The sequence below is a fragment of the Diuraphis noxia genome, unplaced genomic scaffold (assembly GCF_037042655.1).
Source record: "Diuraphis noxia isolate RWA-SAM2 unplaced genomic scaffold, SU_Dnox_SAM2 contig0001, whole genome shotgun sequence".
In the NCBI taxonomy this organism is placed as follows: domain Eukaryota; kingdom Metazoa; phylum Arthropoda; class Insecta; order Hemiptera; family Aphididae; genus Diuraphis; species Diuraphis noxia.
This window is the reverse complement of record NW_028301711.1, coordinates 24,369,471-24,396,194: the sequence shown is the minus strand read 5'-3', so window position 1 is coordinate 24,396,194 and position 26,724 is coordinate 24,369,471. Positions and strand designations below refer to the sequence as shown.

Below are 26,724 nucleotides of genomic sequence, written 5' to 3'. Positions count from 1 at the left end.
TTACAATCATTACAAATGTTATTATGTATTTTTATAATTTTCTTTAAGATATAACATAATATATTATAATTTTTTTTAAATAATTCATTATAATACAGATAAATATTTAATTATTTAAACAATTTATAAAAATTTACAATACAGTAATATAGTATAAAATGATAACTTACAATTATTATAATTTACATATTCATTAACAAATAGTATTCAAGTCCTTTTGGATTTACTTAATGTATGAGAAGTTACAGTCAACAGCACATTTTCAATTTAAATTCCTGCAATGCAATACTGTTATAAATTTACATGTTCTCACTAATAGTTACAATGGAACAGTGCATGCAACAATAAACTTTCATTTAACTACATCGGAATTTAATATTTATCTATACTAAACATTAACTTGTTGAATTAATATAATTGTGTAGGTACGTTATAGTTTATAACTATTATTTATACATTCATAAAAATACATTAAAATTAGTATCAAGCAATAATTTTCAAATTTTCAAAATTGTATTTGACAGGAAAATGATTTTTAGTGAATATCGTTAACATATCAGTTATAATTACGTAATGTAATACTATTAATTGTCCAAAAAATATTATTATTCACAGCCTTACAGCATTATTACTGTTACAAAAATTATAATAACATTGAATTTAAATATATTCAACTACTTAAGTTGTTTCTTATCATAATTTACAACTATAACAAAGAATGATCACCTGAACTAGCATGACGTGATTTTGTATTTGAACAAAATGCTTCAAACACTCTCAACACCTTCCCATCATCTTCAAATGTTCTTTCCGCTAAATAAAAGAGAAAAAATAAATTATTTCATTATTATTTGACATTTATAATTAAAACTTCTACAACAATTTAATTATTCACTCTACAAAATCTAAATTTAGGTTGAAAAGAATAACACTACTTATAGCAGTGGCGCCAAACCCTATGTTAAGGTTGGGTCATGGCCCGACATATTTTGAAAATTTAAGATAGGGCCGCTTCATATGGATCATTTTCCTCTCCACGGTATGCTATTTTATCCGATATTAAGATGTTGGGCCTCTTGAAATATTTTTCGCCCTACTAGATTTTTAGGACTTCGGCGCCACTGACTTATAGTTTAAAATTTGATTTAAAAAGGTAATATCATGCTAATAGCCTCAACTATAATCAGTAATAATAAAATAAATATTGATTGAGCCATAAATAAATGGACTGTTGTAATGAAATAACACTAATACCAACAAAATATACAACTAAGCTCATTAAGGATTCTACAAAAGTAGTCAGCAAAAAGAAATTTAAAATCGACTAAATGTATTAAAAAAATAATACTTAATCTATTTTATAGGGCAATTGATTAAATTTTCATAAACCAGAAGTATTCAAACTGAGCTTAGTAGCCTCAAGGCGCATTGCGAGTATTTGTCAGAGAAGTGTAGCACTGAAGAGGAAAATAACTTATAAAATAGAAAAAATGAAACATTGAAATATTATCTCCCTTTATTCTTAATAGTTTTAGAGCCATCAAAATATTATTAAGCGATAAAGGATGATGAATTACTTAGAATACCCCCGCTCTGTCTTAGGCTATAATAATATATCAATTATCAACCTACATAATACATTACAATAATTACAGGCTTATTTTCTTGCAGATTATTATTATTATATTTTTTATGTGTGTGCGAATTTGTTCTGTGAGGTGTTTTTCTATGGGCTTTTTCAATGATTCCTATATTTAATATGATCACACTAATTTTACCACTGTGCTTATTACTTAATTTAATTAATTTCAGTGTCATTATCACATCAATGTTTGTTAATTGCATACTGAAATTTCAATTTTGAGGTGCATAATATACTATGTATATTGTATAAGTTAATTATTGAATATTGTAAAACCACTGTAGATAAATTAACAAAAAGGCAAGTGTACATGTTAAGTTTTAATAAGCCTCCAAAAATTAAAACAGTTAAATAATGCACAAAAAAGTGTATTATTATAGTTATTAATAGATAGTGTTTGAAATAATATTATGATAATCATAAAATGTCTTAAAGAGTTTTAGTTATAATGTATTTTCATCACATGTTGATATTACAGATTATACGAGTACACACAATCCTAATACCACATACGCCTAACTTAACTTAACCTGCATGGGTGCAACCTGCAACATATTTTTTGATGATTGATTTGCCCGTGGACTGCGACATTACTAATTATATTCACTTAGTCCCATTCGGCAGTCGACCAGATAAATTCATTATTTAATGTAAACAGATAAAATGGATCTGAACTAATATTTTGATTAGATATAATTGATACATAAAACAAATATGCCTGTTTTACAGCTATTAGATAACTATATCTAAAATTACTTATTATCAGGGTTTCGGGACTTATAGCACTTAAAATCATTAAAATAAGCGCTTAAAAAAGCTCTTAAAAACATAATTATAAACACTCAAATAAGCATTTAAAAAACTTAAATTTTTGGAAAAATATTTATCAAAAAACAAAAAACAAAAAAATCAAATTAAATCTTTGTCTTAATACTATAAAATAAATTTAACTTCACTTTCGAGACTAAGGATTTTTTGGATTTTCCAAAGGATTTTCTGAAAAATGAAATGTAAATGATATTTATAATAGTTGAAAACATTATAAAAATGTAGATATACTAGTCAAATAACCAAAAACTATCAGAAAAACTGGAAATAAGCATTTTTTTGAAAAATCGCTGAAACAAGCAAAAAAAGCACTTTCAAACTTCATAATTAAACGTATTATAACATGATATACACTTCCATAGCACTATGCTACATTTTAAGTCAATCTATAAAAATAAGCAAATGCTTTAAGTCTCGAGCCCTGCTTATTATATTATTGAAACCACTGTAGTAACAATAACACAATCCACCTGTGTAATATACAATTAATAATTTTGGCTGTTCAAAATGCATTTGGTCGATTATAAGAAAATGGGCTGCTTTATTCTGTGATTAAAATCTATGCAAAACTATGATTAAACGGTGATAGATACGACATATTTATATAAAAACTTAAAACGGTGAATAGAGAATACAATATTCATAAATTTATTAGTCAATAGAAATATATACTTACATCGTTTTGCTACACAAATATTTTTATCATTAATGTTGTGATAAAATTGAAGTGGTGGAATGGGTCTAAGTCTTGTCACATCCCAAGCTAATCTATTAACTTTTTCCACCTAAAATAAAATATTATAAATCAAAAACCTTGAAAATTTGTATACAGTACTGATCGTTGCATTATAGTTATAATAATTATGTATAATAATTAATACAAATAATAATTTAAAATATTTTTCTTTTACAGTTAAATAAAAAATTATTAACCACGGCAATTAGCATAACAAATTTAAATAGTAAATATTCATTATTCATTTTATTTTTAAATATTAAACTATTATTGTTAGTCCATTATAAAAAATAGGTTTGTATAAGCATAGACAATTATGTTAAAATGTAAACTAATAGCATCATGTATGATGGCATAGAAATCACTATCTAAATAATTTAATACACATTGGTGGAATGGTTAAATCTGTAATAATCAGCTATATGATTCTGGGTATCTATAATATTTAAAGTTTTGAAAAGCTAAATTATTAAATATCACCGTAATGACAAAATCAAAAAAAGAGAGGATATTTTGATCTTTACATAGTATAACAACAATTAGTAGCAGCTTGAGTTTTTGTAAAATACTATAGTCTCACTCTTTTGGTTAACATGAAAAATGGAGGATTTTAATTTTAAAAACTTTATATTTATTAAATAGGTTCAAATAAAAATATTTGATTTGGAATTTTAATTAATTTTAAGGGGAACGCAATATTTGTATAGAATAAATTTATAATATTATAGTGTTCTATACTCAAGTTATTTATCATATAATTAAATTGTATATAATGGTCAATCCCTTTTGGTATATGTATTATGTATGAATAATTTGGTTGCAGTGGTGATTACTTGACTAAATTAGCCAGATTATGCAAAAATTGTTCTTTATGTAATAGATTTTTTGTTGTGACAATGAGATGAGGAGGTACATATATTTGTTTGCACTACAAAGTCGAACCAACACAAGCCGCCACTGTATACAATCAATTATCTTATTGTCCATCGGTGTATAATAAAAGGACATTTGTAAAGAAAAAAATCAACTCGGCAAATGTCAGATGTTAGTTTCAAACTGTATAATTTGTGTGACACAACTAGCAACACAATCACAGTCAAATATAAATTAATATCTTGCCTGAATCACAACTGTCAAGAGGTCCCTGTAGCTTTTTTTTGAGCCACCAATGTGCATAAAGTTCAGAGCGAAATGTAAAACCTTTGTCGAGTGGCATAGATGCTTTATTATTCAATAACATTGAATCATCTTCAAAAATACAAGAATTGATATGTAACGACGAAGAATATTTACACAAGTTTTCAGAATTACTACTAGATGTTTCAGTAGGTGGTAATGGCGATTGTTGTGTAACAGGAATTGTGATATCCGCCAACCCAGAATCAGATGACCTCAAACTGTTATGATCTTTAAAATAATAATATTGAAAATCTTGACTTATTTCTGTATCTTTTTCATCATCGCAATTGTTGTCATAACAGTAAGACGTTTTTAAATCGCACAAAGAAAACGTACTATCCTGATTATCTGATAAGTAAATTTCATCTTTGTTATCAGTGTTTAGCAACGGAATCGTCAAATGTTTTGGTTTTAAATTTTCAATATTAGATTCACAGTTCAAAAAATATTGTTTATAATTATCATTCATATCTTCTTTGTACAATGTTGACATAGTTAAATCTTGACAAGCTTTAGTTTGAAATGGAGTGAAAAACAGCTTTTTTCCATACACAACTTGTCCATCTTCTTTAAGAACCATTGATGAGCAATGTCTTGGTGATGAAACATTAAAACTATTTGATACATTAGATTTTTCATGGTATTGAGTTTCTTCGAGACGGTGTTGTTTAGTTTTACAAGGAGAATAAAATTCACTATGTTGATTAGCATAACGCCTAACAACTTTTGATGTATCAATATTATTTATGTATTGTGGGTAAAGAATTAATTTCAAAAGTGATCGAGTTATGACACCTTTGCATACTAAATGTGCAAAATAATCACTAAGGCGACCAAGGCTTAGACTTACTGATTTGCTAGATGTAGTATTAATGACACTCTTATTTCCTAATTGCTTGTTAATTTTTTGTATCCAATCAATTTGCTCTTCTTTTGACTGACAAACAGCAACAATTTGATCAATTAAAGGGCCTATAGAAAATATAAATCATAATTTTTAATCATGAATTCCAAATATTACAATATTATTAATCAATGATTACTAAATACATATTTTTACCAGATATTTCAAAAGCATTTTTAATGGCACCATTATTATCTAATTTCTTGACACAAATTCCGCTTAATGGTAGTGTACCCTAAAAATCAACAACATAAACTAGATAAAGTTGAGTCTATTTACATTTTACTTAACAAATATAATTAAATTTTGATGATTCAATAAATAAGAAAATATATATTTTTTTAATTTTAAAAACTCATAATTATTAAATATACATATATAATAATTATCAACCGATAAATCATATCAAGTCGATATAGCTGGCTGTTATTAAATGACAACGACCAAAAGTTTGAAAATAATAATCATCAACAACTAAATGTTAATAAATTAAGCATTAATATTAATTTTTAAACAACAGTTTTCATACGATTTATACATATTAATCCACAAAATATATGGACAGTTTATGTAGAAATAATTGAAAGTTACTTTAATAAATAATTAACTAAAATTGGTATTTATAATCAGTCAACGTTTAGAATTAAGAACCATCAGACTATGGACATTTACTGAAACATACATAACCCATGGACAAATAGAGGCAGTAAATGACATTTAAGTGTTTTCATAATAAAATACAATATCCGTGGCTTAAAATAATCACTTAGGAACTGGATAAAACAGATAACATTAACTGACTGATAACATTAAATACAAATTAAAGTATGTATATAACACAGTCTTTAGGTCATATATTATGGATGGACCCATGTCCCAATAACTTGAAGCACATAAAACCATATGTAACACTTCGCTTCAAACATGTGCATATCAAGTATCTCTGTCAGAGACTCGTTGCTTATATGTGCTTCAAATAGTTCACATGACCAAGTCGAATGTGGCTCCATCAATAATATATGATCTAAGGGCTGTACTTACACTTTTCGATAACACTACACGATTAATAACATTTTTAACATTAACCATGATTATAATAAGCAGCAACTACTATAATAATAAACCCTTGGCTTACTTCATAAATAAATGAACTTAGTCTTTGGGACACCGATAAAATAACTAGTTGGGTAGAAAATAACATTAAATATCTATCTTTATGTTCTGAACCAAAAGCAACAGAACCAATTTTAATTGCATCGCCTAAACTTAATGCATCAGCTCCTTCCCATCCTTGTACAACTCCACTTAATATTGATAGTTCCAATTCTTTTTGTTTTCTCGTTGATAAGCATACAGTCTGAAAATTAAATATATAATAAATTGTCATTTATTTTAGAATAATTCTGTTATAAATAAATTAACAAGTTTAGCAAATCAATATGTACCTACTTAAATAAAAAATTGTATTTTATCAAATAATTTTAATTGGGTATTTCTTTACTTAGTTAAAGAAGCAAAATAATGATTTTAACTTTCAGCTTTTAAGTAACTTATTTTGAAAACACTTTTAACAATAAAAATTCTCAAAAAGTTTTGTGATGATATTTTTCTCAGAATTTAAGAGTCATAGAATGTAATTTGTTTAAACTCTTAATGATAGAGAATTGACTATTATATGAATTAATTCAATACTTTTAGTTAAACTATTAAAAAAAACGATTGAACAAACTTATGTTAAAATGTTATAGTAGCTGATATTATTTAACTGTATTTTGTTTTAAATAATATTGACACAAAGAGAAAAAAATATTTTAAGTGATGCAAAAATCTACAAACCGCAATTTCTTTGTAGATGCTGATGGACCGCTGAGTATCTCCTCTATCAACATGACTTTCTTCGAGGTGTCGTTCAAGTTCTTGAAGCATCCCACTATACTTGTCTAATCTTCGGAATGGTTTGCTTAATGATACAGTGAGCACTAAAATACCAGGACTAACTGCACCTTGTGTTTCCATTATTTGATTTAATTCATCTCTAAAATTATAATTTTATAATTTATAAATTAATTAATCATTTACATAAAATTAAAATATTTATAGTACATACTTATATTTATCAATAATATTAACTGCTCTGGGATGAGAAGCACAATATTTCAAATGAACAGTCCGAATAAAAGATGCTTTATTTAGAAACAGTTTGCCAATTCTTTGATCGGATTGCGGTAACCCAGAGACTTGTTCTAATGATTCTAGAAGCCCTTCATGAATTTTTGAAACTTCTTCAATATTATTTACTAATTGATTATATTCATCAATAGACATTCTAAAATAAATTTTTTATTATTATTATTATTATTTATATTTAAATTTAATTATTGTAAAATGTAGTACATATTTGAGTTTTTCAAAGGAATTAAAAAACTCTGAATAAGTGTCTTTAATTCAGTGACATGAGCTCTTTCAGATTCCACAATATCCATTACAACCACAGCTCGGTTAGCTCTTAATTGTTCTGTTAAATCCAACGGTATGTTTGGCACTTTATTATTTGTAATGTTTTCTCCTATAAAAAAATTTAGAGTATTAAAGCCATAATTTAACTTTAATTTATTAATATTTTACCTTGAGGTTTATATTCTTTAACATAATTTGATGGAAACCAACCAGTTTTATCTTTAAGAGTTCCTTCCCACCAGCCACCATCTTCTTTTTGAGTGACAATCACAATATCGTGTTTATTCAAACACAGCTAGATGCAAAATATTAGAATTATTTGGGTGAAAAATTTCAATATAAAATAAAATATAACTGTTTTGATAATATATCTGGACTTCCATGCATTTGTATATACGCCTTCATGCTTAACACACATTTAATAAATAACAGTTAATAATTATAAATTATATAAAAAAAAAAATCATACCATTACGTTGGTTCAAGGTCTCCTCTAAGGGATATAAAATGATTAAAGACATGAAAATATAATATCACAATTCAATGAATATAGAAGCAAATTATTATCATTGATGATTCATACGAATATAAAATAAGATTAAATAAGCAGTATTAAAAATATCAAAATAACATTGAATAATATAAGCACAAGCTCAATGATTTCAACAAATTATTTTACCTCGTCATTATTTTTCCCTTTAAATGAATATACAGCTTGAACGAGTAATGGCTCATTAGAAGTCATTTTGGATTCACTATAAAAACTTCATGAACTATAACAAAATAAAATAAAACAAATTATAAATATCAACTTTTATATGTTTAAACTGAGAAATAAAACTATGCCTCATATTACTCAGAAACAAAAAAAAAAAAATATTGATAAAAGTGATTGTGAACTTCATAGTGCTTGTTATAAATAAGCATACCTAGGAATATGTATTTTGGCAAAGTTACAGTAATGACAAAATAAAATATGGTATGACTGTATGAGTGTGTTAGGAATGTTGGACTAATGCCAATTTATGGTTGAGAATGTAACATTTGGGTTTAATTTTTACCGTAAGTATTAACATAATAAGTTAGGTGGAAAATAATATATATTTAGACATTAGACCACGCAATAATAAATTGATTAACATCAACAAAAATAGTAGTTTAATCTTATATTAAATTATATGTCAATAAAATATTGATTTTAAAACATATTGTCATTGTAGTAAAAAATATTTAAAACCCTTGTAGTATACAAATACAAAAAGCATTTAATTTTTAGCTACTTATAGTGTTTTTATATTAATATTAATAATGTATCAAAACTATTTATGAAATGCCTATATGTGTGAAAGAATCTATTAGATTATATATGCACCTAAGTACTTACTATTGTAATCAAACATTACCACCTATATCAAACAAACTATATTATTGTCAGTGTAACAAATAATTATACAAACTCACTCGTAAATACTTGAACTTAATATTCTATTTATTCAAAATATGTGGATCAATAAAATGTAAACCCTAAAATAACTATATGTTAAAGTATATTTCATGAAAAATTTAGGTAAGTAATGATATTATATTTTATCTCGTATGTTTTATCATAATTTCTATTGCTGTAATACTGTAAACACGAAACTTGGATTAATTAATATTAAAAAAATTGTTTTAAATTCTAAATTATTTTAAAGAATGTAAGTATTAATAATTACCTAATGATATATTACTTGTTGCAAAATGTAAACAAGCAGATAAAATATTCCTATGTTCGTAATAATATTATCAACAGTCAAAATGCACAGATAACAGCTTATCAATAATAAATGTGGCTAAGTGATTACAGAAATATGTCCAAAGAAGTTATATATAAACAAAGTTATGCTCGGCAGACGCGCCTTACTATGATGCAAATTTAAAATATACCTATTAAGGTATGCAAATTGCACTTTTTTTTCTCAATGCCCTGAAGTATTTATTCCCAGCGCACCAAGCACAAAATTCATTACAGACATCAAAGAACCTAAGTATGAAATATTTATTTTACATGTTTTTATTATTAGAGAACTTTTTGGAATTTTAAAGGCAGTGCTTGTATTTTGAGTACATAAATTATCTTATCGAAAAAAAAGGAATGAATTACTAACTTATTAAACTATACAATAGTCAATAATATACAAATATATTATTTTTATTTAATGTTATGTTAAGAAAAAATTTTAAGGTCATTTTTTTTAAAATTTACTTGATGACATCAGTGAATTAATCAGTGTATCATCTTTTTTACGGACGAAGCATTTATCTAGTTTTTATGACATTTAAATCCACGCCCATAAAAAAATAATATTATATATATTATATACCTATTGTATTGTCAAACTAGTTACAACTTCCAACGATTTCCTATACATCTTTAATAGACTTTTAAGGATTTAGTAATATCACGAATAATGGCATAATTTATGATATTTTTTTCGATACTATTTATCTTCCCACACAAGAAAACATTTTTTTAAATAATTATAATATAATATATGCACAATCTAAAATATCACAAACTAGACTAATATAAAACTTACGAAAATTTAACTAAAATAAAAATATCAAGGTAATGTAGTATCTTAAATGTTAATGACGTACCTAATGAATAAAATAAATTAAGTGGTAGCTAACAATGCTAACATGATATTATTATATTTTATTGTGGTATAGTTTATCATTTAGTAATTTGGCTACGAAACCCACGGATATTCCGGACGCCGGCGGACGTGGCCAACGAATTTCGAAATGTAGTCGAAACTGACTCAGTGGTACCAGGATCGCATGAAATAGCAGAAATCGTTCTTCGGTTTTGACGTCGGCGGCAGAGTCACAGCAGTCTATAATTCCATATTCAAATGAATATTCGACAATATTCTATTCATTCAACAAGACAACAACCACTACAACATGATATCCTATTACTTGTACACTGATGTTTAGCGAAATAATACCGTTTAAAACGCGTTCTCATTGTAGCCAACTGAGCCAAACCGTTCGGCGGCTTTTTTTATACATAATTATTTACGAACACAAATACTGATGAACAAACGGATTAAGTTTGAATTCAATGTTATAAAATCATTGTATACGAAAAACGATTCATATTACTATATCAATTTCATATGATATTTTTGCTTTTCGAGTCATCTATTTGAATATTAAAAATTAGAATTCATTAAAGTTGATGGAATAATAGCTGCCAAAAAATTTACATTTCAAAATTAAATTTCATATTAATAATATAATAATAATTAATATACTTCAAAAGTTTCAAGTACCCACCGGCCACCAATAATATTTAATAATATTTAAAATAACAAAAACTATTTTCTCCGTTTTAATATAATATCTAATTTCGACCAAATTTGAACTATATTACAAATACTGTGATTATAAATTTTTAAATTTTTTAAATTAATTTTTTGGTTACAATTGCAATGATACTACATATAATCAACCTTGTTTTAAATAGTTTAAATAATAATTTATTGTCAAGGCAAAACCTTGGAAATAAAAAAATATATTTTAAAATATCATAGTCGTTGTGTGTATAAAATTAAATACTATACCTACAATACAAAATTTCATTAGTTTCATGTACCACAACCAATATATTTTATGATTACCTACCTACAACAAAATAACTAAAACCATTATTCTTAGTTTAAATAAGTAATTTCGTCAAAATTGGAAGTTAAGAAAACTATATAAAAATCTTTATTTATGTAATATATTATCTATTAGATTTTTTGATTATCGATTACAGCTTACAGAATTAAATACTTATATGCAACCTTGTCTTAAATTTTCATTCCCGAGCTATAAAAGTTGTACATTTTATACATTTTATACATTTTAAGTATCTTCAAAATAATTTACAAATTTTGAATTTCGTAAAAAAAAATATCATGCCCATTTATTTTCAATATTTTTCAACTGCTATTGTAAGAATAAATCAGCCATCGGGAGCTTGAATTAAGTTTTATAAACACCAAATAAAATTTTACTGACATTAAATATAGAAAAATGAAGAAAAAACGTTATACGACTCGATCGAGTCAAAATATTTTAAAATTTTATTATAAATTAATGAATGGTAAAATAAATATTTGGTGTAAATTGCAAGTATCTATGGTTAATGGTTTTTTAATTACTATAAAATCAGAAAAGCGTTCTTCATGATTACCTATATCCAATGTTTAAAAACTTAAAGTGCTCATGAAAATGTAATATAACTTTTTTTTTAAATAAGGTGAACAAACTTATTAGAAATCTAGCATTAATTATTAAAATCTTAGATATAAAAAGAATGGTATTTATGAATTTTTAACATAAAATAATTTTCCTCTTTACGTTTTTCTTAATTTAAGTAAATATTCTATAGCTCCACCCATTAATTTAAAAATATTGTGAGTTAAGGCTAAACTTTTATTTTAATTTTCACTTACAACAAATTGAAAGAAACCTAGTATATACCTATTAGATTCTGAACGAAGTGAAGAATGTATTGATTTTACAATGATGTGTGTTTTTTTTTTTGTTTTTTTTTTTGTTTTTGTGTCTGTGTACAGCATAACTAGTCGAAATAATGCTTCGATTTCAAACTTTGGGGGTGGTTTCCGATGTAAAAGTGAAGATCCTTGGTGCATTATAGAGGTTAAAAGTAAACATTTTCCAACATTTTTCTAAAAAATCGAGAAAAACAAAAAAAAAATGACAGAAAAACGGGAATTTTTACGCAAAATCTGTTTTCGACCAAATCGATTTTTTTATATGGTTGTAATTCAAAAACAAATCACTGTAAATACTACTGTAAATGCTTGAAATTTTCACCAAATGTTTATGGTAGTGCTATCTATATACAGTTTAATTTTCAAAAACTTTTGACTTTTTTTGAGTTATTTATAGACCACTGAAATTTTCGACTTTTTTGAAGTGTCGGTAAAAAAATGTTGCCAATGTTGGACGACCAAAAAAACTTGAAAATTTAATACAAGGTTCCTAATGAGTTATTCTTATTGTAGCTAAAAAAAAATTAAAAATCGTAAGTCAAGATTTTTTTTTAATAAGCGTTTATAGTTCAAAATTTTACGAAATCTGTCGAAAACGCGAAAATTCGCAAGTAATTTTGAAATTGAAAAATCATAAAATTTTTTGCATTTATAACTAAAGATTAAAAATACAACACTAAGTTTTCCTTATGTTTTCCTTCAAGTAGCTATAGACTATAGAGAAAACTCGAAGCATCATTATAGGACAAATTTTAAGTGCGTTTAAATTTTAAATTTTTACGAAATAGTGTAACGATAACGATTTATCCTGAAACGATTTTAAATATTTGTTATTATTCAAAAAGTATAAGTCCTAGATAATTGAAAATTTTACCAGTTATTAGGATTGGCATTTTCCTTACATAATTTAATTTTCAAAATATTTTGACTTTTTTTGAGATATTTATAGACGACTGAAATTTTCAATTTGTCTGAAAATTTTTTTTTTAAGTGTCGATAAAAATTTTTTGGCCCTATCAAAATACTTGAAAATTTAATAAAAAGTTCCTCATAAGTTATTATTATAGTGATTAAAAAATTATAAGAATACATAGGCACAATTTTTTTTTATTAGTATTTGAAGTTCAAATACTGACTTAATACGTAAAAATTACGGCAATTTTCAAATTATCTTAGATCGAAATTCATAAAAGTTTTTCTTTTTAATTCTAAGATTTGAGAATTTAATACTAGACTCATAATATATTTTTACAATAGCAGTTGAAAAATAAAATAAATGTATAGCCACAATTTTTTTTTACATGTATTCAAATTTTAATTTTGACAACATACGTAAAAATCACAAAAATTCGTAAATTATTTTATCCTAGAAATTCATAAAAAATTTTCCTTTTATACCTAAGATTTGAAAATTTAATACAAGTCTCCTAAAATAGTTTTACAATATCATTTGAAAAATAAAAGAAATATATAGTCACAAATTTTTTTTATAAGCATTTACAGTTCAAATTTTGACTAAATACATAAAAATTACGGCAATGTTCAAATCATCTTAGATCGAAATTCATAAAAAATTTTCCTTTTATACCTCAGATTTGAAAATTTAATACAAGGCTCCTTACAAGTTCTTCAATCTTTATCACAAAAAAAATGTCCACCGGAAATTCAAATTAAATTTTTATTAACATTTGAATTTCAAATATTGACAAAAATTCGTCAAAACCATGAATATTTGCAAATTATTTTGTAGTTCAAAATTCATAATATTGTTTGTATTTATATCTAAGGTTATACAATTTAACACCAAGTTTTCCATAAGTTTTGCTTCAAATAGCTATAGAGAAAATTTGAAGCGTCATTATAGGAAAAATGTTTTGAGCGTTTGAGTTTTAAATTTTTATGAAATCGCGTAATGATAACGATTTATCCTCAAACCAGGTATTCGTATATCTATGATAATATAAGGTATTATGAATTATGATAACTATATGATAGCTATACTAATTGATTAACCGTGCCTTATGCAAAATGTGTCTTAATTGAAAAATAAAATATGTGTTTCAAAATAGAATATATGACAATATTTAAATATAATATATCCTAGACTGACAAATCATCTCCGTTCAGAATCGTTTTTCGTATACCATGATACCTATCATTGCATTCAAATTTAATCCCATCCATTACAGTAACCTACTGTACAGCAGATCGACATCCACGACTTACCTGCTTTTTTACATTTTAAGTTTTTTGACCTAGAGAAAACTTTTCTATCGAAATTAATTTTTAAAAAAGCGAGTATGTAAATGTCGCTCTGCTGTACAGTAGGTTACAAGTGGGATACTGTAGTGGATGGTATTAAATTTAAATTTAATGATATAATACCTATCATTGTATACGAAAAACAATTCTGAGTGAAGACGGTTTATCAGTATAGGATTTGTCATTCAATATTAATTTATTATATTATTATTATTATTTCAAAAAACAAAAAAAATTAGATATCTATAAAATAAATTCCAAATTAATCAAATCATATTCATTGTGTACCCGACTCTGCACTCAGTCATTTTTTGTATACAATTTATTATAATGTATTAATATAAATTATTAACGGTATTAGTTTTTCATATTATAATACACAGTATACTTTAGAAATGTATAAAATATGCCCACCAATTATTTTTAAATTGAATTACAACTATAACTAAAATGTTTATTCTTGATTATTCAATATGTAGCTTCATCTAAACTTGAACTTAAAATAACTAAAAAAAAACAGTGTTTGAATAGTTTTTAAATTTTATTTTATTAAATCAGAATTATCTAATCCCGTGGAACATTATTTTAAATTTTAAATTTAAACATTTTTAATAACTGAAGAATTTGTATATTTTCCATTAAATAAATGTTGTAAAAATTTAATTTTAAATAATTATTTAAAAAAATGTGTCCATGGATTTTTACTGTTTTCCAGCTGCTATTAAATCAACTTATAGGGAACCTTGTATTACACATTTTCAAGTTTTTTGACCCAACGGATAAGATTTTATTATGATTTATAAAAAAACAACTAAAAAGATTCAGAATTTCAAATGTCTATAAATAACTTAAAAAGATTTAAAATATTTTGAAAATGTAATCATGTATAGAAAATGCCAGTATAAACATTCAGTTTAAATGCCTTGTGTCTACAGTAATTTGTTTTAGAGTTACACCAATATCTAAAATCGATTTTCTCAAAAATTGATTTTGCGTAAAATTCCTGTTTTTCCTTAAATATTTCCCGGTGTTTTTGAAAACTATTGGGAATTTCAAAATTTGATCTCCCCAGCGCACCAACAGATTCACTTTCCAACCAAAAAAGCTACTGAAAGAACTTATTGTGTACACACACACACACACACAAAAAAAAAAAACACAACATTGTAAAATCAATAAATTCATCTCTCCGCTCAGAATCTAAAAGCTAACATAAACCAAAATTTCCATAGACATTTCCTTAAAAACAAAACGATGACCGACTAAGCAGGAAAAAATTTTCAAAATAATTAAGAATGCCTAAAATAACTAATGCAAAAAAAAATTGAGTCCAAATAGTGATTTAAGCCGAGTTTAAGGTGAAAGAAAGAATAATATTATTATTACCTATATAATTTTCTCAACATTTTAGTAGATACGCGTTGTATTTTATATTATGGACTCCGTGTACCAGGGTCGTACGCTCTAGTCGTTACTGTTCTTCGATTTCGGCGACGGCGGCGGCGTCCAGTACAAGCGATTGCCGCTACAACTATAATAGCCACTAGCCACTCGTTCAAAGAAAATCACAACACGGCATACACTCCTGTTACAAGTGTTCAGATCGACCTCCGTAACGTTCCTGTAACATCCATACAATCGTATACAACGTCAACGTCGAATGAAGTAACCTGGTGATAAACAAAACCGTCTGGCGTCGTATTTCTTCATAGACTTTGATTAAAGTCTTTAATATCTATAAATCAGTCTTATCATTCAACAATATTTGAACTTCAAACACTAACAAATTAATTTGAAACGCCTTTCTGGTAGACTTTTTTGTATTATTAAAGGTAGGAAACGTACAAGGAATGATGTGTTAAATTTTCAAATCTTAGATCTAAATTGTTAAGAATTTCAAAATTATTGAACAACACATCAAAATGTTTACTTCAGACGCTCATCAAAAATATAGTGCACCTATTAATGCTAATTAACGCTAATGCTAATTTCCACTAACGCAATTTATATGGAGCTTTGTATTAAACTATGAATTATTTGTAAAAATTTCAACAGTATTTTATAAAAAAAAATTAAAAAACTAATACAAATCTAAATTTTTTATGCCTACCTATAGATCAGTGGTTCTTAACCGGTGTGCGGCGAGATTGACTATAGGTGTACCACGAGAATTTTCTGATATTTGTAATTATGCTGGTAAAAAATATTGAGTACAGTAGGTACATACCTACTTTATTTCATTACATTTGTGTTGAGTGTGCCGCGAAAACTTGTGATGTATAATAATGTGCCGTGAATCAAAAAAGCTTGAGAACCACTGCTAAAAAAGAATCCAATCATTCCAAACCATTCTCAAAAAGAATCAAAATATTTAAAATTGTACGGAGTATACAAAATAATATAATAATATAAATATTTGGTGAAAATTTCCTTTATGTGTAGATATATTTGGTTTAAAATTACAACAGAAAACCAAAATCGAATTAGGCGAAAACTGAATTTACATAAAAATTTTGTTTTTCTTTAATTTTAATTTTGTTTTTCCCAATACATATTTTCCCAAGCTATATTGAACTTTTAATTTTGACCAGTATCATCTAGATTAATTTTTTTATCAAAAAATCGAAGCATTTCACAAAAAAAAAACACATTTCAATGTTAAATCAATACATTTTTATATTGCTCTACTAAGAACCTTAAAAAAACTTTTATGATGAATATAACTATAGACAGAGCTTAAAGTGGGAAAAATGTTCGGAGGTACTAATGCCTCCATATAGTCTTAAGTGTTCTATACATAATTTTTTGTGTAGAATGTCTAAATGCACAGAGTATAATAAATGTATAAACACAGTTTGTATACCATACCACTCTTAACCCTGAATAAATTTCAAATTTGTAATTTATATTTTATTTCATGATAAATTTAAAACACAAATAATACTACATTTTTAAGACTAACAAATATTTTAAGCAAACTTAATATTTTGATAGAGAATATTTTTTCTCAATACCTATTAAATTATAAGCAATGATTGTCTTTTAAGAAAACTGAAGAAATCACTCAGACAAAAAATATTCATATCATAAAAATGCAGTCCTATCTAAATGAATAGATATATATGAATATATGAAACTAAATTTTATATTATTCAATAAAGAACTGTTTTAAAGTAAAATAACTTACATTGTATTTTCTTTAACATAAATTCATAAAAAATAAAAATATAACATACATAATAATTATTATATTATTAATTATTTCAATTGTATTGACTAATGTTTGGTTATAATTGGAGCGTTCGCCGATCCTGCATACTTTAAAAATAATTGGTTAAAGGAAACGGTTTTTAACCGCCATTAGAGGTAGAGCCGTAGGGGTATTCAGTCCCCCAGTGTCCCCCTCCCACTTTAATCGTGGTGTCTGGTGGCATAGGAACACTCAATGTTATGCTCGGAAAGAAGAGTGGGTTCATACAATTACGTGTTACTCACATTGGGGTAAATCCATTGATTCTTTTTTTTTACTTAAAATCTAAAAAGTTCAAGGTGATATTTTCTCCATTGGGGACACAAAATATCTAAATGCACCACTTGATATGATAGGTTTGATCAATTTAATTATTAATTTGATTACCTATATTAACGAAAAACTAAAATGAAGAACTACCAACAACCTATGTGATACTATTATATTATTATTTTATGCATTTAAAATTTATGATTTAATTTTGATCATTCGACAACTATATAATATGTCTATTTTTAGAACAAATACTACAAATTACCAATCTGTATTATTATTTGTTTTCATTAAAATAAAATATTTTAAGTCAATATATTTTTTATGATAGTCTAAAGTAATAATTTTGAAAAATTCAACAAAATCTTGAAAATTACTTTTAAGTTGGAAATTCATAAAAATATCTGTTTTCAAATTTGAAATTGTAATAGAAGATTCCTCCTCAAAATTTTTTTGTGAGGGGGGGGGGGTTGAGGCTTTGACAATAAGGAACATTAACCTGTGGAACTGTGGGGGAGGGAACTGTAGGTTTGGTACTCGTGGAAGTTTTTTTGGAAAAATTTCGAATGGGCACCCTTAGGTTTCTATCATGCCTAAGTGAGGGGGGGCCTATCAATCTAATTATTATTTAAGTAGTTTTAATATTTCATAGGTAAACATGTAATTATTTATGTATTTTTCTGAATGAAAAAGTTAAATGTATTATTTCTATTGTGAGCACATTTAATGATTATGAATATTGGTTAGAATACAAAACTATTATAATTGTATGCATATAATTTTAAATAAAATAAGACGAAATAAGAAAAAAATAGTATCATTCTTATTTATACTTTGATTAGGAAGGTTACTGGAATTTGTTATTATTTCCTATTCAAAGAGTAAATGCTCATATAATTCAGAAGTTGTCATTTCTCACATTATTCATTAAAAATAAATATATATTTCTAATACAAATGAAACATCTTTAATTTTTGTGTATATATATTTATTTGTGATCATTGTCCATAAACCTTAAACCATACTCAAGGGTAAATTATTAATAATAATTGATCCATGTTTATAATCCAAATGCCTATACAATAAACAATAATCAAAATAAATAGGATCAAATAAACAAATGAATCTTTTAACAAGGCTTAAATAATTAATTTATCAATATCAGTCACACAGTGAAATTTTTCAAATTTGGAATAGTATTCATTCATCTAATAACTAGAGCTACCAAATTTATGCCTGAGTATGATATAAATTTGATTTGTGAAGCCTATATTATTAATATGTACTTATTTTGCATATTTGGCACTATTTAGCATATAAATTCGTGTATATTGATCATGTATAGATTATTTAGCATATATATTATAAATTATAAGTATACTATTAAAAACTTTCCATAATTATCATCATTTATCATTGTAATTTATTAAACTTCAATAAAAAAATAAAAAATTCATCGCTAATATCATTGTGTTTATGAGTAACACAATCATAAAACTAGAAGATTAGATATTTATAAGCCAGTGACACAATGGCTATGAAAATTGATAACATTGTTAAGTTTAAGTAAGCACCAAACAACTCTTTAGACGTGGAGTGGACGTTTTTGATTTATAAAAAAATATTGTCAAATCATTGAAGATCTTTCAAATTTGAAATTATCAGAAAAATAATTGTTACATATACTGATATCCTGATACTTATAGTACTAAACCCATGTAAAATTTAATTTTAATAGATCTAAAACTAATTAATAGTTTTTTCATACTTAATAGCTGTGTATTTATGATAAAGTAATTTTAAATTCACATTTAAAAGTGTACTTATATAATTTTTTTTTCTTGAATTAATGTTTACCTTTTTTTCATATTTTTGTTGAAAAATTAGGTATTATTTATATATTTTATATATTTTATGGCATATAATTGCATATTTTAATGGCATATTTTGAGCTCTACTATATTGTAATGTGTTTAAAACGTATATTATATTTTTTGAAGTGAATTTCGTTATATTTAACATGATTTTTTTTTTTTAGATTTAATAAACAAAAAAAAGAAGATTAAAAGCTAAAAATTATAAATACATTAAATGTATACAAAATATAAAGGCTCTGATTAAATCATTAAGTTAGATAAATATATTATCAACAGTCATACAATATGTAAGGTAGGTTAGGTACCTACGTTATCTTGGAAGTTTATAACATTTATATTAGAGTTGGGAGCTTATTTACCCAACATGATTGATAGATGGTTAATGATACATAAGCTACCATAATTCTTAGTAATTCATCAATGGTTAAGAGACCATAAGCTATTGCATGTCACAAGCAAACATTTTACAAAATATGAGATACAGTTTATGGTAAAATTTAGTTATACATGTGTTTAGAATTTTCATTCATAATTTAACTAAAACAATACTATCTAAAACATTGCACGTGCAAAATTTAATGAATTGTTTTTCACATGAGTAACAAATCTGGACTTCTTATATTTATTAACTTAATATATTTTGGATCGCAATATAATATTTATATATCTTACGAATTTAGAAACATTGTAATAAATATGTTCTAAAATCATAAAACTTAAAGTATCTATTAAACATGTTTTAATTTTGATATTGACTATGATGATGTTTTGTCGAATGCAAAGACAAACCAGATTGCCATAATGGACTTCAAAACGATTTTTAGTAAAATTAAACATTTTATAACTTTTGGCCTCTCAGCTATCGAGTCAATTATTAATCAATTAACTATCTCTTATAAAAACGCATTTATTATTATCTAGAATAACAGTATAATAAATTATGCAACCATAACAGCTCTTAACTTTTAAGTTTCAGTATAATATATGATTAAATTTTTAAAAACTATGGATCATTTAATCGTCAAATCTATTTATTTGACTTCTTGTATCCACCAGTCATGTGACTATAATATCGAAATAATTAACTATACTATTACAAAATTGAATGTATAATTTTTGTCACCATCATACGTCGGGCAGGGTAGTGACATCTTTTGCCATGTTTGACTGATCCGGTTGTGTGTGCTTTATTCGCCGGTGTTTCTTCAGGGTACCACTATCACTGAACGACTTTTCACAAACTTCACAAAAGTAAGGTTTCTCACCCGTATGCGTTCGCTTGTGTTTCGTTAGACCACTGCTATCAGCAAACGATTTATCGCACACATCACATAAGTAAGGTTTCTCGCCCGTGTGTATCCGGCGGTGTTTCGTCAGATTACCGTTAATTGCGAATGATTTATCGCACACATCACATAAATAGGGTTTTTCACCAGTGTGTGTCCTCCGATGCTTTGTCAGACTTCCACTATCAGCAAATGATTTGTCACACACTTCACACGGGTACGGTTTTTCGCCGGTGTGCGTCCGACGGTGTTTAGTTAAACTGGCGCTAACGGCGAATGCCTGATCACAGATATCACACGGGTAAGGTCTTTCACCAGTGTGCGTCCGCCGGTGCTTTGTAAGATTGCTGCTTTGAGCGAACGACATTTCACACTCATCGCACGGGTATGGTTTTTCACCTGTGTGCGTCCGGCGATGTTTTGTAAGAAAATCGCCATCAGTGAACGTTTTAAAACATATATCGCACAAAAACGGTTTATCGGTTATGTGTGTACGTCGGTGCTTCGTCAGATGACTGCTTTGAGAATAGGATTTGTCGCAAACATCACACGAGTACGGCTTCTCGCCAGTGTGCGACCGCCGGTGCTTCGTTAGACTACTGCTATCGGCGTATGACTTTTCACACATATTGCAAGGGTAAGGTCTTTCGCCCGTGTGCCATCGCCAGTGCTTCGTCAAACCATCACTATCTGCAAACGATTTGTCACACACACCGCATGGGTAAGGTTTCTCACCTGTGTGAGTTCGCCGGTGTCTTTTTAGATGGCTTTTATCAGCGAACGCCTTGTCACATATGTCACACGGGAACGGTTTATCACCCATGTGCGACCGTTGATGCTTGTTTAGATGACTGGCTTGAGCAAAAAACATTTCACAAAAATCACACTTGTGGGGTTTCTCAACCATGTGGTTCCGTCGGTGCTTCATGAGCTGACTGTTGTCAGCAAACGACTTGTCGCAAATATCACATGGATACGGCTCCACGACTGCGTGTGTTCGTCCATGTTTAGTCAAATGACTATTTTGAGTGAATGACATGTTACAAATATTGCATGCAAAGCGTTCGCTTTCACGTGTCTTCGAACTACCAGGAAGATCACTCCTTTTGGTGTCGTTCATCCTACCGCAAATAACGCATCACGTATTTTCTCGGCTTCTGCTAAAATAACACACCTAAAAAAGTTTAACAGTACTTTAATTTACTAATCATGTTTATATTATGTAAATAATAAATATACATATCAACTCAAATTTATTTTTCGTACCATTACATGGTAACAAGATGATGTAGATTATTAATGGTTTGAAGTTGGTGATTAAGAGTTGGTTGATTTATCTGGATTTTGCAGCCCGTATTTGATGTATTCCTGATAAAATAAAACGAAATAAAAAATTAAGAATTAATAAGACTTATATAATGCCTGTGTAGCTGTTGATCATAGTGATAACGTTGAAGAATTCGTGTGATTCAAGTGTTTCCAATATAAGGCCAAAAAAGTATAGCTATATTGAGTACCGACTATAAATATAATTTTATGCAATAAACTCGAATATTCGTGTCAATGTGTCATATAAAAATGTAAACAAATAATTTTAAATTATTATCAGTTAATAAAAGACACAATAGCCTCAGTTATGAATGTCCTATCTGTTTTTACAAGATCTATTCTACATTTACGATTAAAATCAGTGCCCGTTTTTCCAATTTTTCAAGATTCTATAAAATTATATTTAAAATTTTAATTACTACTTTCATTATACATTTTTTTCCACTAATCTATTGCCCGATATCTATTAAGGAGAGAGAGGTCAATACGGTGAACTATGTCAACGAAAATGACTTTATAGGAAATACTCTCACCCCTCTTTAGTATGTCGAATTTTGATCATTTTTTTTATTTTAAGTATGAGAATATATGAAGTTAAAATAAAGAAAATAATTCAAAATATAAGTTTGAAACATTTTTCATATAATTAACAGGACACATTTGTTTTCTACGTCTGAAAAATTCTGAGAATTTCACGGGAAATTTAACGTTAACAATAATACGTTTTACTCTGAATTTACATCTTATAAAATTTAAAAGCGAGAATATTATTATTATATGTATATAAAATTATTATCTGGGGCATATCGTAGGATTTTATTGAAATTATTATTTCTAAGATTATTTTGAAATGTACCAAAAAAAATTAAAAAAATAGTTTAAAATGGTAGTCATAAGCATAACTCCTAATAATGTTAAACTTATTTTTGATAAAGCATATAAAGTATCGTTTAAAATTTTAATTTTAAACTGAGACAAGGTGATCAAAAAAATATAAAGATATGTTATCAGAAAAGTCATAGAATAAGCAAAGTTAAGTAAATGCCAAATGAGCTAATTACATAATTATCATACCAAAACCAAATAATAATAATAGTATTTAAATATGAGTTGATAATAAAGTAACAATTAATATTATTATTTGGCATAAGATAAATAATAATAAAAGAGATATGTTGATAGCATTCTTACAAATAATAGACAAAATAACAATTACTGTATACAATTATTAATATTAAATAGGTACCACAAAATTTTATTATCATATTATGGTATCCATATACAATAAAAAAAAATAGAGCCTAGAAGCAGTTAGATAAGTTAGAACACCAAATAACATTAAAAAAATTACAAGCTAATTAAAGGTTACTAGGAATCATGATTGAATTACATATTGTGATTTTTACATTTTTCATTAAATCATTAATGACAGATGTTTAATCTTTATTGGAGTAAGAGGTTTTGATAGTCTTTGAAAAAAAATTAATATTTATAAAAACAAAATTTTATATGTTAGAGATTTATGATCAAAAAAAAAAATTTTGAATCAGATCAAGGAGTTTTTATTTTATATTTTTTTGGCAATTTTCAATTTTAAGGTCATTTAATAGTTTTTAGAGCATTTTAGGGTTTTGAGACACTTACCACAAAAAAAAATTAATTTTAAGATTTTGCTTAAAAAAGTAACTTGGTAACATTCTTAAAAAGTTTTTACCTAATTGAATATTATTAATCATACATTTTCAAACTAATTTGTGAGAAGTAAAAATCAAGATTACCAACAAAGAACTAAATAAAATAATTATTTCTTCCATAAAAATTCCACGTAGAAACTTAAAATTGTGCAATCTTACAATTACATTTAAAAATTGTTTAATTAAATAAAAAATAAATATTGATTAAAAACTTATTAAAAAATTAAAAAACTTAGACTACTTATTTTGAATATTGAAGATTTTAAAAAACGTTGAGTTCTTAGTCCAAAATATTGTATAGGAATAATTTTGGCTCAAATGGTTAATAGGGTAGAAAAATTAGTTTTATTACCTTACAGATCAAAAATATTTTTAAATGCATAGAGAAGCAAGAGCAATAGAATTAAAAATAAAAAAATTTCGTCAAGTTAATATAATATATTTAAATAAATTTGACTTATGTTCAGCTTTAAGAGAGATATTTAGTTATCAAAACTGACATAGATATTAGCAGCATCATGGTTACAGAGATGGGTATTTGTATTATATAAATATTTATGAAATATAAGTTTTAGGAAGCAAACGAGACATAAAGATATGTTAATTAGACTACATTAACAGTTTATGTACAGCTTATTAGTATTAAATACTTTAGATGAGATAGAGCTGTTACAAAAAGACAAAATATTATTTTGAGTAGGCAGGTGTATGATTATAAATTAAAACGAGAGTCTAATAAAGTAGAGGATGAAGTTGTTTATTATTTTAAGTTAAACTGGGTACTCTTAATAATCCTTTTATTTTTTATAAAATATAATATATATATATATATATATATATATATATATTCATAATTTTATGAATTAATTATAATACTAAAAGGTATTAAAACATGGAATTTGAAAATTATTACATAAAGATCATGAGTGTAAATGAAAATGGCAGCAAGAAGTATAATTTGTAGGAGATGTAAAGCAATTTAGTAAAAATATTAATATATTGTTTAGTTAAGTAATCATACATATACTATGTTCCAAAGAAGAATATACCAATTCTGCACACTTTTTTGCATTTCTGCCAAATAATTTGAATGCTGTATTGTACCTTATGCAGGATAGGAGCCAGTCGTCGCCAAGTCTATTTTCTTTTGAAACAGAGTATAGTAGATACCTAGAATGTAAATAAAAATAAGGTAGTAACAAAATGGCCTATGACTAGCAAAACATGACATTGAGTAGGTACATAAAGATGGTAGTATATTATTAGCATTATTGAAGAATATTATAAGGTTAATAAAAAAAATTAGTGATATTATGTTAATAACTGTGTTATTTTATTTTGATTTACTAGAAGTTAGTAGAACTGTGAATAAAGACTGAAAAAATTATGTGTTTATACATACATTTTAGTCAAATCAAGCTGAAATATTTAATTTCTTCTAGAAATTTCTTGCTTCGTAATTCCATTGTAGAGATTTAAATATCTTTTTAATCTTGTTCCAAGACAAAAAAATGTGTTCAATAATTATTATAGTTATATTATTTGTATTTATTGTTATTTAAGTTTCTCTTTAAAGCTAATAGTATTAAGTTTAGTGTACTTAATAATTTATTGTAATCTGCAATCACTGATGTGGTGACTGTACGTTTCTACTGTCTTGGCGGTGTCACCGCAGTAGCTGTAAAATATAGTTGGATACAATTTAAAACTACTGTGGTCATTTATTTTTAAAACAAATATGAAATGTAAATACTACGAGATTTAATTGTGCCAAAGGTCTATTTGCAGACGGCAGTAAATATTAGCAGATGTCAAATGCCCTAGTCTCATCTCATACAGTTATAAAAAAAAAAAAAAAAAATGAATATTTGTTAATAATATACCTGAATTATTGAAACAGAGTAGTACATATTACGAACCATATAAGGTATCCAACTATCCAAGAGACACAGATGATTAAAAGTTGTTGATGGGAAGTAACCAACAAGTAACACAAATAATAAAAAAGAAAATCATAAAAACTAGAGCATACTGATAGTCGTACTGAACAAATAAAAAAAATGTTTCTTTTGATAATTCAAGTGTATTGATCGTTAAATGTGATTAATTATTATTAAATGTAATTTTTTATATTATAACATCATGTTTTGTTTTTTCAAAAGTTCAAATATTTTTTAAAGGAGATAGATAATAATATAGCGATTATAATAATGATAGTGTATTATCATTTATCACTAATTTAGTGTTATCAGTATCACTGCACAGTGACCAGTGCTATAATTTATTCCGTCGTAAAAATATAATATAATGTTCCCACACTTCTTTAAAATACAACATCCACCAATATAATTTTAATACATATTATATTGTAAGTTGTAAATAGTAACACTAGTAACATAATACAATATTGTTATATCGAGTGCTTGAATAGTTATAACTTGTAGTTGAATTGGT

At 26.2% G+C, this 26,724-nt stretch overlaps 2 protein-coding genes across 20 annotated transcripts; both read right to left on the bottom strand.

Moving 5' to 3' along the window:
- On the bottom strand, nucleotides 1–21,226 carry RtGEF (Rho-type guanine nucleotide exchange factor). Of its 7 annotated transcripts, XM_089217080.1 has the most exons (12): nucleotides 9,208–9,410; nucleotides 8,426–8,519; nucleotides 7,915–8,041; nucleotides 7,684–7,855; nucleotides 7,397–7,615; nucleotides 7,126–7,324; nucleotides 6,425–6,646; nucleotides 5,446–5,524; nucleotides 5,236–5,357; nucleotides 3,147–3,255; nucleotides 727–813; nucleotides 1–275 (listed from the first exon to the last, which is right to left on the bottom strand). In XM_089217080.1, the coding sequence occupies exons 2-12, from the start codon at nucleotides 8,489–8,491 to the stop codon at nucleotides 268–270; spliced, it is 1,410 nt and encodes a 469-aa protein (XP_089073206.1). In that variant the 5' UTR covers nucleotides 8,492–8,519; nucleotides 9,208–9,410; the 3' UTR covers nucleotides 1–267. The 7 variants fall into 7 exon arrangements, with proteins under 7 accessions (XP_089073206.1, XP_089073194.1, XP_089073202.1 ...); XM_089217068.1 differs by lacking the exon at nucleotides 9,208–9,410 and adding an exon at nucleotides 21,085–21,226 and having other exon boundaries at nucleotides 1–813; XM_089217076.1 differs by lacking the exon at nucleotides 9,208–9,410 and adding an exon at nucleotides 15,948–15,968 and having other exon boundaries at nucleotides 1–813.
- Nucleotides 20,202–26,444, bottom strand: LOC107164297 (Meiotic central spindle). Of its 13 annotated transcripts, XM_015512052.2 has the most exons (6): nucleotides 26,154–26,443; nucleotides 25,871–25,948; nucleotides 25,673–25,762; nucleotides 25,292–25,440; nucleotides 22,514–22,615; nucleotides 20,202–22,421 (listed from the first exon to the last, which is right to left on the bottom strand). In XM_015512052.2, exon 6 carries the CDS (start codon nucleotides 22,365–22,367, stop codon nucleotides 21,087–21,089), a length of 1,281 nt encoding a protein of 426 aa, XP_015367538.2. In that variant the 5' UTR covers nucleotides 22,368–22,421; nucleotides 22,514–22,615; nucleotides 25,292–25,440; nucleotides 25,673–25,762; nucleotides 25,871–25,948; nucleotides 26,154–26,443; the 3' UTR covers nucleotides 20,202–21,086. The 13 variants fall into 13 exon arrangements, with proteins under 13 accessions (XP_015367538.2, XP_015367539.2, XP_015367537.2 ...); XM_015512053.2 differs by having other exon boundaries at nucleotides 22,487–22,615; nucleotides 25,673–25,948; nucleotides 26,154–26,444; XM_015512051.2 differs by having other exon boundaries at nucleotides 25,673–25,948.
- Between the last annotated feature and the right edge of the window lie 280 nt (nucleotides 26,445–26,724).

What these genes read in the sequence shown, in the direction of transcription:
- RtGEF (XM_089217068.1), bottom strand. Translation starts at nt 8,491, where the DNA reads ATGACTTCTAATGAGCCATTACTCGTTCAAGCTGTATATTCATTTAAA. An exon ending in TAAAGAATATAAACCTCAAG is followed by an intron (nt 7,856 to 7,914) that starts GTAAAATATTAA and finishes ATTTTTTTATAG; the next exon opens with GAGAAAACATTACAAATAAT. An exon ending in AATATTATTGATAAATATAA is followed by an intron (nt 7,325 to 7,396) that starts GTATGTACTATA and finishes TTATAATTTTAG; the next exon opens with AGATGAATTAAATCAAATAA.
- LOC107164297 (XM_015512053.2), bottom strand. Translation starts at nt 22,367, where the DNA reads ATGAACGACACCAAAAGGAGTGATCTTCCTGGTAGTTCGAAGACACGT.